The sequence below is a fragment of the Centruroides vittatus genome, unplaced genomic scaffold (assembly GCF_030686945.1).
Source record: "Centruroides vittatus isolate TY-2023 unplaced genomic scaffold, ASM3068694v2 contig_4, whole genome shotgun sequence".
NCBI lineage: Eukaryota > Metazoa > Arthropoda > Arachnida > Scorpiones > Buthidae > Centruroides > Centruroides vittatus.
Window position 1 is genome coordinate 2309165 of NW_027122214.1, and position 15179 is coordinate 2324343.

General features: G+C 31.7%; 1 protein-coding gene across 1 annotated transcript in view; it reads right to left on the reverse strand.

Annotated features, from left to right (window-relative positions):
- Positions 1-11672, reverse strand: part of LOC136976260 (arfaptin-2-like) — a 46953-nt gene extending 35281 nt beyond the window's left edge. Inside the window, exon 1 of the mRNA XM_067271483.1 lies at positions 11535-11672. Within this exon, the coding sequence (XP_067127584.1) occupies positions 11535-11597 (63 nt within the window). The 5' untranslated portion in view covers positions 11598-11672. The remainder of the gene's footprint in view (positions 1-11534) is intronic.
- Between the last annotated feature and the right edge of the window lie 3507 nt (positions 11673-15179).

Sequence of the window (15179 nt, forward strand, 5' to 3'; positions counted from 1 at the left end):
AGTACTGTTGTGACCTTCAGTTCCACACTGTGCGCACAAGTTTTTGCCTCGACAAGAGGTCTGGGAATGTCCAAATCGCTGGCATTTAAAGCAATGCAGCGGATTTGGAATATATGGACGAACTGCGCAGCGCAGATATCCTGCTGTAACGAAAGATGGCAATGTCGGGTTGTTGAATGTGATAATTAAATGTTTAGTGGGTATCAACTTGCCGTCTCGACAGATCGAAATGCGTCGGACAGAAGTGACACCTTGGTCCGAGAGGCCGATCTGAATGTCTGATTCGTCTTCAGACATCAAGTCAAACTCAGATATCACACCACGTGATGAGTTCAAACTTCCGTGTGGTGTGACCGATATTCCCATGTCTCCAAGAGTTGTAATTGACAAAAGCTTTGTTGTTTGTTGAGGAGAGGCTGTTTCTACAAGTAAGTCCCCTGACCTCAATTTTTGAATTTTTTTCAAATGCCCAATGGTTGATTCAAACAGCTTTTGAATCAAAAAGGGGGAACACTTAGCAAGGGGTTTTTCTCCAGTTGCATGTACTATTAAGTAAGCAGGTTGGCTGGAGGTCTTTACTTTGGTCGCTTGAATTGAGTTTTTGCAATCCATATTTAAGAATGTATATTCAGCTCCTAGTGACCCCACCCACCATGGGGCCCAACAGGGGGATGCCGTCACATGGGAGACTCCCACAGACCGTCGCACCAGGGTTTCCCAGGAGCTATACCCTCACAATGCAGTCGAGAAGACCTTGTCTAACGTGTAGTCGAGCACACCTTGTCTGACGTGTCTGCCCGGTCTGCATCGATCGGTTGACTCCAAGCCGAGGTCAAATATGACTCAACGACCAGCCGATTGACTCAAACGGAGCCTGATTTGAGCCTCCCGTTTATCCGAAGCAGGGGCCAAAGCAGTGTGTTGGGGACGGTATGTTGCTCCTCAACTACCAGGATCCCCCTTTCTGGCATACGGGCCACCACGCACGGCAAACACGTGGGTGGGCATTCAGATCCCAGGGATGGTAAAGAAGAGATACTAAACCATCTCTGGGAGGTCCCCTCACCACGGACAGGAACCCACATCGAGGGGCAGTGATATCTTACATCAGGCTATCAGGGAGGGGTACAAGATACTTGCAATAGTTTCATGAGAAAACTCAGAAACTGCCAGAAATATAGCACTGGTGCATCAATCTCCACAGGAGAATATATGGAATGAAATGAAGAATAACCTGAGAGCCACAACCAACAAGGATCATATACTTCAGGTTAGTCTAAATCATTTGTAAATAATCCCCCATATATGAATTATATTACTTTATTATTATTTATGCATTACAAGTAAACCTGTCTAAAAAGAAGCTGAATAAAACGGAAACCTGTCCAATATAAAAAATGAAAGAAATTTTTGGTACAAAGAATGTAACTTAACCTGGATAAAGTGGAAAATTAAGATTCCATTCATAAACAAATAAGTGAAATCACCTCTAGGTATAATAATCACTGCAGAACATGACAAATTATATTCCAAGAATGATATCAAACCTTGTCAGACACAAAGATCATGTGACAAGGAGACACATAGACACACACTTGTTGTTAATATTAGTCTTTGTTGGAATTAACCAGGGGTTTTTTAAGGCTAGGTTTTCAAATATTTATTAAATAGGGCAGAATTGAGAACTCTACTACAGTGGCGTGCCGTCATTGGAAGCGATGGAAGCGACGATTCCACCTTCCAATGACCTTTCCTTGTATTTTATAAAATATAAATTTTCATATTTTAACGTACTTTGCATTAATTAAAATTAATATTTTATTATAACTGCATTATGTATCTTTTACAAATTTCTATACTACATTTGAAAAAAAACGATAAGATTGCTATTGTATATTCGAATAATTCGGTAGCGGAAGGAGTGTCGAAACCGGGTCAGTTTCCAATCAGCCAGATTATATAGGCATTGTCACATGCGGTTTACAGAGCACCAACCTCACCCGGTTTAGCTGGTAGAAGCGACACACGCATAAAGAGTCCTACTTTATATCCCGGAGCGGTTGTGGGCTGTTAGCCACCTGCCTGTCAACTTCCAAGCAGCCAGATTATAGGCATTGGCGCATGTGCTTTACAGAGCACCAACGTCATGGTTTAGATGGTAGAAGCAACACACGCGTAAAGAGTCCGACTTTATATCCCGGAGCGGTTGTGGGCTGTTAGCCGCCTGCTAGATATTTGGCCACCCTCGCCCAATTATGTGAATCATGAGCAGACTAGATCAACGGCGGACAACCCCCGGCCCACGGGCCAGCTAAGGCTGGCGAAAAGTTTCTATCCGTAACGATGGTGGACTGCACGCCGATCTCTTTCATAAGCAAGAAATGAGAAAATTCACATCCAGGCGTTAAGTGTTAACGAATATCGCTATAATCACTAGCGCTTTTGACGAAACTATTTTCGTCTTCCTCAGGTGGATAAAAACGGATAAAATCCTCTTTCTAATCAAAAAATTTTCGAAATGCAAAAACCGCTTTAGAACTTTGGAACACACTCATCGATGGAACAGAGCGAGAAGAAATTTAAATGTGCGCGCGTGGTGACGTAGCGCATGCGCTATAAATTACTGAAATGTGGAGCTAGAGGTGTTGTTTTAATCTGTTATATAAGTTAACCCACATAACAGGCAAATCAAGCGTGGGCGTGTTGCACGGATTTAGTGCAGCGGTAAGAAAGGCCTCCCAAATAAACACGACGCTCCTGTTATTACAATGCCTGAGCATCATCACCTGGTCCCATAGCGGGTGTATGGGTGCTGTAACACCATTCTTGCTAGTTCGGACTAGCAATTCTAGTACAGTGATAAAAAATTAACTGTTACTTTGGTTGCATCATTTACAACCAAATTTAATGAATGAGACGTACAATGGTACAAAAAAAGCTCTAGAATTTATTTTCCTTAAATTTACGATTTATGTATCGGTTGTCATAAAAATTTCTTTCCACTTCTTTCCCAAGACTACAGATATTCGAGTACAAAGTAACCGGTTTCGACTTATTTCTATTTAAGAAGTAGTTAAATAATTAAGCAATTAGGGAATTAGAAACATAAATAAAACCCCGATGAAAGAGCCGAAATTTTACTTAAACAGAAGCTTAACCGAACCAATCTCTTGCCGAGTACAGTGGGGTCTGATCTTTTCGTAATATTAGATGTAATAAAAACAGAAATTTCTCCAGTTCAATGAGAGTGACCGAAAAGTTGTAAATTTTGGAAATTTCCGTGAACACTCAATCCTAAAACGAATTAGTTAGAAAACGAACGACGGACAATTTGTTAAGTTTAACGTATTTAGATTTTTACAGCTATGGTGAGAAACGTTTAAAATCTACAACAACCCCGTTGCGTCCTTTGATATATACTAGTGACGCGACAAAAGAGGCATTTGACATTGACCGGTATCGGCACCCTCGGGATTTGGCACGCACACACCTACCTGGACCGTCTCTGATTCCATTCATTAGCCACTCGTAGGGAGCTACAGTATTTCACTAAGTGGATTGTTTTAAGATTTAAAAAGTAAAGAATATTTTGTTACTTTTATGTACGTTTCTTCACAAAGTTATATTTAATTATAAGTTTCATTAAAAGTATATTCGTACAATTGAAGAATTTTTTGTACTAGGTATGTATATTCGTCACACATTTTGTTTTACCAAGTAAGTTTTTCTGATAATTTTAATTTTAGCCCTTATATCGTGGCTAGTGATTCAAAAATTTATTTAAAAAAAGTTTTGGCTCAAGACCATATAATGAAAAAGAAAACATTATTAAAAGAGAAAGACCAATGCCTAAATTAAATATAAATACGTCAACAAAAAATTTCGACATTTTGACGATAAAATTTATGACGAATGACGATTCTTTCGTAAAATTGAAGCAATTTGGAAATCAAAGAGGAATAGAATTTAACATTGGTAGACAATATAAAATAAATATTGAAAATTATAACGAGATAATTACGATTAATAGATATATCTAAATTAATAGACATTATATGTTTTTTCTCAAAGCGAGAATTGGCATTTAGAGGGCATGGGGAATTTATTGAATCTAATAACGGAGGTAATTATATTGAACTTTCTTATTTATTAAGTACGTCGGATAATCTATTAAAAATACATTTAAAGAAGTATGCGGTTTTTACTGGTTTATCGAACAAACGACTACGAATGAGCCCTGATGCGCAATTAATTGATTGCCGCTGAAAGTCGGCTTCTTACAGAAACACAGCTTCCCTATCATCAAATGTCACGGCACGCCACTGCTCTATTACCATCTTTAGTTGGAATAACTATGGATTAATTTGGATTAAGTCTAGTAATAAATGTTTTACATAAATTAAAACGATTTTAATGAAAAAATGAATGCAACTGTGTGATATTTTCCAGTAATAGTTTCAATAAAAATAAAAAACATACCTGAAGATGGCATTTTGTAAATAGTGACAGTACTTAGTACTTGAAGAACGTACAACACTGAAAGTACTTGTTCTTTAATTAAATACTTTGGAAGTAAACAACTTTAATGCTGATAGAATAAGAATAAAACAAACTGTAAGTTTTGGCATCAAAGCACATATTTATAAAAACCATTATATACTGTAGTATAAACATTCATGCTATTTTAAAAACATTTTTTATTTATTATAAAAATTGATTTGAAAGACGATAATGATACTTTTTATGATTTCATTTATTCTAAAAACATATTTAAACATTTATTTAAAATTAAGTATAAAATTTAAAAGAACTAAATGGAGAAATTTTCACACAGAGAATCTCAAAATATGATACATTTTTCAATATTCATCTAATGCAGAAAATCAATTGAGGAGCTTATTTCTAAATGGACATAAGCACCCAATTCATATTTGAACTAATGCCATAATATTACTCATTACAAACTATTGTTTGTATGTCAAATTAGCCCATACACAATAGGGAAAACAGCCTCTAATTCATGTTTGTTTACAAACAGAAGTATATTCTTTCTACTATAGTCCTTTTTTTCCATAAGCACTATATCCAAATGGAAATAAGTTCCTCAATTGAATTTAATACCAAGCAAATTTGAATTTTCATAGTAAATTATAAAACTTTATAAGCTTTCAAAACATACTTTATAAGCATTGGAAAAAAATGGAAAAAAGTTTTGCTTAATTACTGTTAAAATTCGAAATTAATTTGGATTAAAAACTATATTGTCAGATGTTTTCAGACAAGACCACATGTTTCCATTATTTAACAGTTAATGAAACTGTCGACAACTGCTAGCTTAAATTCTCTGCTATTATAGTTCTGGGCTGTTTTCCAAATGTTAGCAATTTATATCATGTTAAATGAGTTTCTCATCTTTGATGTCTAGTAAAATAATTCAACAAAATTTGATTATTGACTTTCTATCAATTTTAATTATGTGCTAAATTAATAGAAAACTTTTATAATTTTTTGTTTTATTCAAGAAAATTTTTATGTAATACTATATGAAAACATTATTCATGGTTACTGACCTTTTGAAATTGATCTATTAAAAATGTCAATAATGTATTATTTGTATAATATTGATTTTTTTTTATTATTATTATATACTCAGCAATGCAAATTGTCCATCATATATACGTAACAAGCACAAAATGTAAACTATGAATCAGTATAATTTACTAGTTCATGAAGAAATACATCTGTTATTAAACAACAAATTACCACTTTTGACAGAAATGCTAGAATACATTCAAATTTGTAACTGAAATTTAATTAAAAAACAAAAAACAGAAAGTAAGCCTTATTATAGACTGATAATATAGTTTTTTTAATGCCAAACAAATAGATTATTTATTTGAAATTGAAACTATTTAACTTTTAAAAATACAATTCTTTATCTATTTGTGGCTAAAATTAAATTTTAGAACAGCTGAAAGAAAATTTTAAATTGGTATTTGTTAAAATAATGATGATATACTTAAAAATAAATACTTATTAAAAAAACTCTGTTTATTATAATAGAATGATACTCATTTTATTTTATTATTTACCTTTTATTTTATTTTCACTATATCATAATGAATCTAAAACAATTTAAAACAATTATTATTTAATCTAATATAATCCTAATCTATTTTAAATATCATCCAGGATATATAGATTTTATCAGCATTCTGTATAATGTATCTAAATTTCATAATACTTAATAAAATTATTAATATATTTTAGGAATTTGTTTATGAAATAAATAAAAACTAAAGAATTATATCAATGTTCTATTGGGCTTTTTGGATGGATGGAGTTCAAATATATATAAAATCATGCAATTTTGGTTTCAAGGATTTTATAAACATACTTATCCTTTCTCTTAAAAAATCATTTAATTAGAATTTTATCTTTGTTTTAATTTAAGAATTGTGTGATGTTTTTGTTTAACTATAATCTCAAAAAATATAAAAATTTATAATTTCTGATGATACAATAATGTAAACATGAAAATTTATATAATTAAATGATACTTAATTTCATTTTTAAAGCATTCCACAATTTTTTTTCAATTTGAATATTAGATTAAAAATTAGCTATATCATGTTTATTAAAATACTAACTCATGACTCCATTCTTAATACTACTGAAAAATATTTATGGTAGTTTCTTACTTTAATATTCTTAGATCTAACACTTTTTTTTTACTTCTCCCTATCCTTTTCAATTTAGATCAGGCCTGGCCAACCCAAATTGTTTTGCAGGCCACTTTGATCATGTGTAACATTATGGTGGCCCACAATTTAGGCAAACATGCTTTTAAAAAAGTAAAATAAATACAAAATGAATAAGATTTTATTGTTATACCAAGAGTTCATACTTGCACTTGTGCATTATAACAATGACACATGCAAATTTTCATTTATTTAATTGTTTTGGTATACACATAACAGGAAACAAAAGTTTTAATAGATATATAATATCGCTTAGTGGGCCACAGGTTGGCCAGGCCTGATTTAGATTGTCTTCTGACCTTGCTTGCCTTCAATCTCTTCCTAGATGTTCTATGTTATCCAGTTATTCTGGTTCCTCTACTTCTTAGAATTTTGTTTCGTATTTTTCTGCTGGTGTCCTTTAGACTCTGAAACATTTTTCAATCAACAGGAGTCAGTTTCTTTGATTGAAGGGCTTGAGTTTCTTCTAGTATCGAGAAACAGAGTTCACATTTTCTCTTTTTCATTTCCCGATAATTGTTCGTGACAACGTTTTCTTCTTCGGAGCAAAAGGAGAATAATGAAATTCAATGTTTCCAATGAATCATTGGAAACATCAATGAGAATCATTTCTTTGATTATCATTGGAAACATCTAATTCTGTTATTCTCCTTTTGCTCTGAAGAAGAAAAACATAGTCTTAGATCTGATCTGACTTACTAAAAAAATTCTAATTTCAAAACAAAATTTTATTTATTATATCCCAAATGAATCATTTCTATGCTCACTACAATCTATTTCAAAAATTGATGACTACCAATAAACTATAAATATAACTGAAGAGCTTGGTGACCTCTGACATTTTCTGTGGCAAACTGTGAGAATGGGATGAAGAAATAAGAAGAAAGAAGTGAAAAATTTTATTATTGATTAACAACTGCATGGTGCATCGTGACATCAAGAATTTATGTTGCATTACACTGATGTTCATGCCTCCCAGTACAAGTTCAAAACTACAGGCTTTAGATCAAGGCTGTAGTTTTGAACTTGTATTGGGAGAACTTAAAGAGCAGCAATCAGCAAATTCTCCTTTTGGAAATGGTAATTTCTATAGATAATAGAGAAAAATCATTTTCTATAAATCTTGATTCAATAAACTTTGTCCTTATGGTATGGCAAAATGTATCAATGCAAACAACAACAGATTGTTTTTGACACACCAGCTTTCTACAAACTAATGGAGAAGAGTTCAAATCAGAGACAACATTCCGATTAATGAACTTTTGAAAAGTAAACTTACAAATTAAGAAACAAAAGGTGTTCAAGATGTGCTCTGTCTGCAGTTACTGGGTGCATTTTAAAGAATATGTCAGGATTGATGTCAGTGTTATTAGTAAGAAACTTTCGACTGATTATATCATAGCTTCAATATCTTCCAAAACTAATGAAATTAATGATGATGATACACAGAGGGTATCGATGTTCCGATAATGCCATTTTTTGAACTTTTGCAAAACTATTGTTATTCAAGAGTTTTTACAAGCAATTATCTTTAAAAGCAACAATAATTATTCAAATTTTAAAAAAGTTATTTATATCAATTAGTTCTAACAAATACTAAAATATAAATCTATAAATGCAATATTAAATTAAAATTTTTAAACTCTTACCAGATGTTTTGTTAAAATCAGATTTTTATCATTCTGATTTCATATAATTTTTTATTTTTATTCAGGTAACAAAAATATAAATGAATTATCCACTAAACTTCCTTTTCTTAACAATCTCTAAAGTACTGTATATATCTCACCTGTGTGGCCATCTTCAGAGTATACAATTTTTAGCCACATTTAATTGAGGTGATCATCCAAGTCGAAATATGAAAAAACTGACATACAGAGCTGTAATTAGAATATGATACTGAATCCTGTTAAAAGTTTAATATAGATTTTAAAAGTAAACAAAAAAAAAATACATAAATAAAAAATTTACATTGTATCGTATCTTTTGTAATATACAGTAATTCAAACTTTCATACAGAGTAATGTATTAACACCAAATAATAGGAATATCATACAGACTACATGTATAGCGAATGCAAGCTGTTTGCAGTATGGTTCATAAAAGTACTGTACAGTGCAGTACTGAACAGAATTGTTTAGTATAGATATGATTCCATAGATAAATCAATAAGTTTAAAGGAATGGTAGTAAAGGTTTTATTTAAATATTGTATTTTAACAGGAAAATTCAGAAAAAATTATTAAATGGAAATTACTAGATATGCAGAAGTGTTCAAGTGTCGGAAAAAGTGTTGACAATCGTGATGCGAAACCAGTTTAAATATTTTTCTTTGTTGAGCATTTCAAGTGATGTATCAGCAATAGACTGATCACTGCTGATTTACAGTTATATTTTTACAAAACATCAGATTTTAAATAAAATATTGAACAAATATGCATTTGTCTTTCTTCTTATGAAATTCTGGAGATTATTTACACTGAACAAATTAAATTTAAGATTATTTTATTTAAAAATCATCTGTGAGAAGGAAACTTAGTAAGAGGTGACAATTGTTCCAAGGCTATAGTAGCAAAGCTCAATTCCATTTAAAATGTTTTAAATAATATGTTGAGTTGAAAAAGTTTTTAAAAAATTGCCAAGACAAATTTACTTTTACAAAAACATATATTGGATGGCGGATGAGTGCCTACAATAAAAGGTCAATGCTGTGGAATTGTTATTGTCTCAACAGCTTGTGAAGGGACTGAATGAAATTGACTCATCTTGTATGTATAGTCTCAAAAAATATAAATATTTTTTTTTTTTTTGTAAAAAAAAATGTTGAGTTTAGTAATGTTAGTTTTTCCTATTCTGTTGATTATGTAAATGGGGGATAAATATCCCTTTAAGACATTCCCATCTTGGTCACTTAACTGAAGTGGTCACCAAGATGGAGTTTAATTTATATTAAAATTATTATTTATGCAGTTTTACAGGGGAATTTCAAGAACAAGCACATAAGCAACAAGGCCATAAAGCAAAGCTTTTTATATTTGTATTTGTTTGGTTGCAATTTGAAAAAATTGTAGACATAAATTCCCACTGTTGTCCATCTGTCTTTTCTTAATCTTGAGAATGGAGTTAGATAGATTAACGTCAAAACCAGATACAGAAAGATTAGGGACAGGAGGCCTCGATTACTTATATATGAATGTCTGATGCAAACCAGAACTAACGTTATTTCAATTCAAAAAATTTTCTCCTGAAAGGAGTTAGCTCGACGACTGGTACGACTCAATTTCTAAAGGAAAAGTTGATGTACAGGGGCAAGAGTACTAATTTGAGATGGAAAGCACATATTTTAAATTAAATAAATTAAAAAATATGATAAAAAATTGCATCCCAGCACTATGACAATATCAAAATAAGTAATTGCTCATTGCACTTGTGTAGGCCTACATTTTTCTTAAGTATATTATGAATAGTTTATTTCATTAGTTAAAGATTTTTTAAATAAATTAAATAAATAATTATATATATAATTCAATAAACTATTCTGAACTATATTATTAATGTTTTTAATCAAATCTAATTTCTAAAATAATTTCTATCTTTCTCACAGACTTTGCTGAAATGTGTAATATTTAAGTACCATACATGTGTAAGAAACACTATTATCAAGTAATTAATAAAATACATTATAGCCATCTAATAAAATGTTAAGTGATATACGATAATACTTTTTATTTATTCATCTTCAATATTTGTTATATCTTTATTAGTAAATAAAAAGTTTATATTTAAAAATGTCGTGTCCACTATAGAATCAATATTATATAAAAACATTAGTCTAATCAATCAAAGTATACGACATAAATATCGTTTAACCCGATCTTTTAATATTAACACCAAACCACTGCCGAATATAATCAGGTGACTGTTTGGCATTAACCGTAATATATTTAATATATAAAATAAAGTATAAATATTTGAGCATACAAATAAAGCATTTACATAATCTCACTAACAAATGTTCAGTTCATAAACAAATTTTTCAAAATAAATTATCTGCATATTGAAGATTAAATGTTAATAGTTAATAAAAAGTTATTATTTATATTTAATCATATTAAAAATTATTAATTTAAAAGTTCAATTTAACCATTTATCAAGAAGAAGAATTTTAAAAAGTATGCAGTGTATTTAACATAAATGATTAACATAAAAAAATATGCAAAAATACGAAGCAAATTTAATACACACGTATACATATTTTTAGGTCAGAATATATAAAAAATAACAACAAAAAATCATTACCTTTGTAAACTGGATAATTGTAATAAACTTTTATTGATCATTTAATTATTCTTATTGGTTTATTAAATTATCTGCTTTAGTATTTTAACTTTGATGCCAAGTAACTGCAATTGAACTATTCAAATGCAGTTAACAAAACTTACCAAATTAAGCAGTCGATGTTACACGAACGTACAGATACGTTATCTAATGCTGATACATTATTATGAAATTAAGGGAAACAAAACTTCACATATGAAACAATACTTTTCATTTTTCTATAGATATTCTATAACATTTCATAGCATAATTTAGACATTTCGCTTGTTGAAATCAATTAGGACATATTGAATTGCGTTGTTATATTTTTGCAGTGCGTTAATAAATAATATTTTAGACAGAATGACAATTTAATTGATTGAATTGTACTATTTGACATTCCGAAATGAAACATCTTAATTATAATTGAAAGTTAATTTAAAGCAATAAAACTTACGTCATCAAGGCGTTTAAGGCTATTGTTTGGACCTCTATTTCGGGAAGACGAAATGTCTTTCATTCTCAGATAACCAACACCAAAACACCTAAATCCGCCATCTTGCCGCGATGGCCGATGTTTTAATAAACACGTCTAGAACAACGTTGCCATCCCCTCAGTTTGTTTACGCTCTAGCAAACAAACAAATAATTTAATTTCTCTATCTATTCAATTGTCATTCGGTTTAAATTATTATTTTAAATGAAATTTTTAATAATATAAATTTAATTAATAAAATATAAAAGTTTCATCTAAAAACATAAATTTAGAGCAAAAACATAAATTCCTATTTTATGACCACTTTTGACTTTTTCGGCCTTATGGGTCTAAGAGGTTCTTTTTTTCAGGCCCTTCGTGGGTTCTGCCAGACCCACAATGGGTCTATCATTCGCATCCGCCATATCCGATTTTTACGTCACCCAAGTAAGCGGAGTTTATAAGGGCGCGTTTGGAAATTGTAACCCGGTGTTACCGGTAACACCGGTTACAATTTCCAAACGCGCCTTAACGTTGCAAAGTCGTTTCGTTTGTAGTTAGAATTAATAAGAGCTTGAAAAACAGTAACCGATAGCTTTTACTGGAAGAAAACAAACGAGGATAGAAGTTACTCTTAGTTCATTTTATTATATACATATTTATGTATTTAAAATGTAAACAAAGTCAGTTAGTTCATACTTTTTCCATTGATCAAATTCAGGAAATAAAACCTTATGACCTCTAGATATGCAAGAAAGTGTAAAAATTCGAGTTTCCGACTCGATAGAATTATTAATTATTTTAGCAATTTTCGATCGGTGACGTGACTAGTGTAGTACTATTATTGTTGGCTTGATGCGAAAGTTTCCGTAATTTTCTAGATCTGTTTACATGTAGGTTTATGTGGGGTAAGTATGTGTGGAGATATCAACTTTTTAAATATGCCAAGTTTGCCAACGCTTTCCCGTGACCAAATTCGAACATGTACAGGTACAGTACGCTTTACGATTATCAATTTGGTATAAAAGCAGCCTAATCTTATCACTGTACGGTGCAATCGTTTGGCAAGAATGTCGTCTCCTAGTCTACAATCTACAATTGGTTCAATAATATTAAAGTTAAGCAATACAAAGTCGGAGATGAGCCATACTCAGAAAAGCTTTCCACCCTATTAGACGACGAGCTGCGGTTCGATGGTTATATGCACTCGGCTACTGGAGGGCACTTATTAGAATTAAGAAAGTACCGTTCAGAAATGAAAAACCCGAGTCGTTAGATGTGGAAAATTAAATACCTATGTATCGGTACTTACTATGAACTTTTCACAGGGTAACACTTTTGATTCCACGCAGGCAAATGCCATATGCTACCTGTCTCAACATGTTCTCTGTTTGAATGTAAAAATTTGCCTAAATGGATATTTATAGATATATTTGAAGGTGTTAAGAAAATAACATATATTTGAAGAGTTGCATCTCAAATCGCTCGGTCCATCTCCAATCGAAAATGGGGTTAGCTATGTGAAGCTTTATTCAAACATTTCGAAACTGTATTATTATTTGCTACAGAGACTTCCCAAATTTGCAGTGCATTTTATAACGAGTTTAGTCCAATACATTGTGAATCTGAAAACGCTTTCAGTCCTGTGCACGAGTCTTACTCTATAGACTGAATGCAGCACAAACTTGGGAACCTTCTGTAGGCTTCCCAAGTTTGCGCTTTTTTTTTAACTCTTTCCGCCCCGTGGGCACTAAGAGGGCCTCTTATAGACGGCCCGTTATGGGTTTGGCCAGGCCCACAATGGGGCGACCGGGTGGTGAGAGACGGGGCCCAACATATCCGAACGGACCCCCCCCGAAAAATTCCTGGGGATTATTCGACCCGTTCGGATTCGATCTCGGGTCCCCCAGAGCGGTAGGCTGCCACCTTGACCGCTCGGCCATCCGGCCGTCAACCCCCAAGTTTGCGCTGTATTCAGTAGGCTTGAAAACAACTATAAGAAAAAGAATGCACTATTAAGTTATAAATCAAATTATCGAATGTTATCTATATACTAACTAAAATAATTGTGCCAAATGTTGAAATTTTATAATCATTGTCTGCGTCATCATCATTGGATTGACAGTCCATTATCTGTTCACATAAAAGTGAAACAATTAGCTAAATCCAAACATTATGGATCTGAAAATTCGAAGAATTAAGAATAAGTGAATGATTGTTATATAAAATGTTTGCTTTTTCTAACCAATATCTGATTTCTATAAGTAAACAATAATGGTTTACATACAAAGCACCATATGAGTTAAGCTTATATTTCGACTACACATCTAACAAATTTTAACTCGCTATTCCATTTGGTATACGGGTGTCCATTTAAATATGTCCAGGAACAAAAGAGATCTTTCTAGCATTGCAAGAGTGTAAGCAGGTGGTGCATGCTTGTTCCAACGCTAAAACAGAGGGAATCAATTTAAGACGATTTATTATAACATACAAAATATATCACTGTAAAAGACAACATTGCAGAAATTAATACAAAAAGTGAGCTTTATTTTGTGAGAATTGTTCGTGAGTATAAGGCATTGCCTCTGTACTCTATTATCTAATATAGTGGCGCACTCAAGATTTAATCTTGGGACCTAACAGACTGCATCGTGTTGTCGTATATTACGATATACGATGCTGATGTCTCTTTAGAGATATTAGCATCATGTGCCACAATGTGATTCGTCAAAATCGCTTTCGTAATTTGCATCTTGGTATGACGTTTGAAAAATTTGCATATTTCAAATGAATTAATTTTTTTGCTCTTAGATAGATACTTAAATATTGGTTATTTTGGCGCTGCTCTAGAACAAACGTACACTACATGCATACACTCGTGTAATGCTAGAAAGATCTGTTTTGCTTCTGGACAGATTCTTTATTTATTTGTTTTGTTCATCTGGAGATTCCAGCCACTTTCTGGACAGATGTAAATGGATACCCTATATAACTGCAATGGCTCTTGATATCGGGTAGTCACCCCTCACCCAATGTAGTGAATTAATTCTCTTTGCTATTCTTTATGTGTGTAGTAAACTCTTGATTTAGAGAGTGATTTAGTTCGGTTCATTATATCGAGAGTCCATTGTATTGTACTGATATAAGTAGTATTGATTGCAATTCGAAACTTTTTCTCGCGTTAAAACCACATATTTGATTACTTATTTTTAACATAAACTAAATATTATGCAATAAAAAATGTTTATTATTCTAATTATTAAAATTAATACCAAATAATAAAAATTTTTACATTATTTTAAAATAAAATATAAGACGTAATACTGAAGGCCAGTCTAATTTTTTGCATATTTATGCCATTGGATTTCAGACATATGCCCAAATAATTCGATTTTCATTGTACTTTAGTTATAAGAGAAGTATGGCACATTATAATGCTTGAATTCCTTTAATTAAAGATATCCACAAGATCATAAAATTCCTGTATAATGCTCAATCTCCTAATAGAAGTAAAGTAATTATTAATTCAAGCAATAAAAAACCAATTGATCTTCATAGTTCATATAATCAAGAATGCAGATATCTTCTGGCATTATCTGCTAGGTAAGTCTTGAATAAAGACTT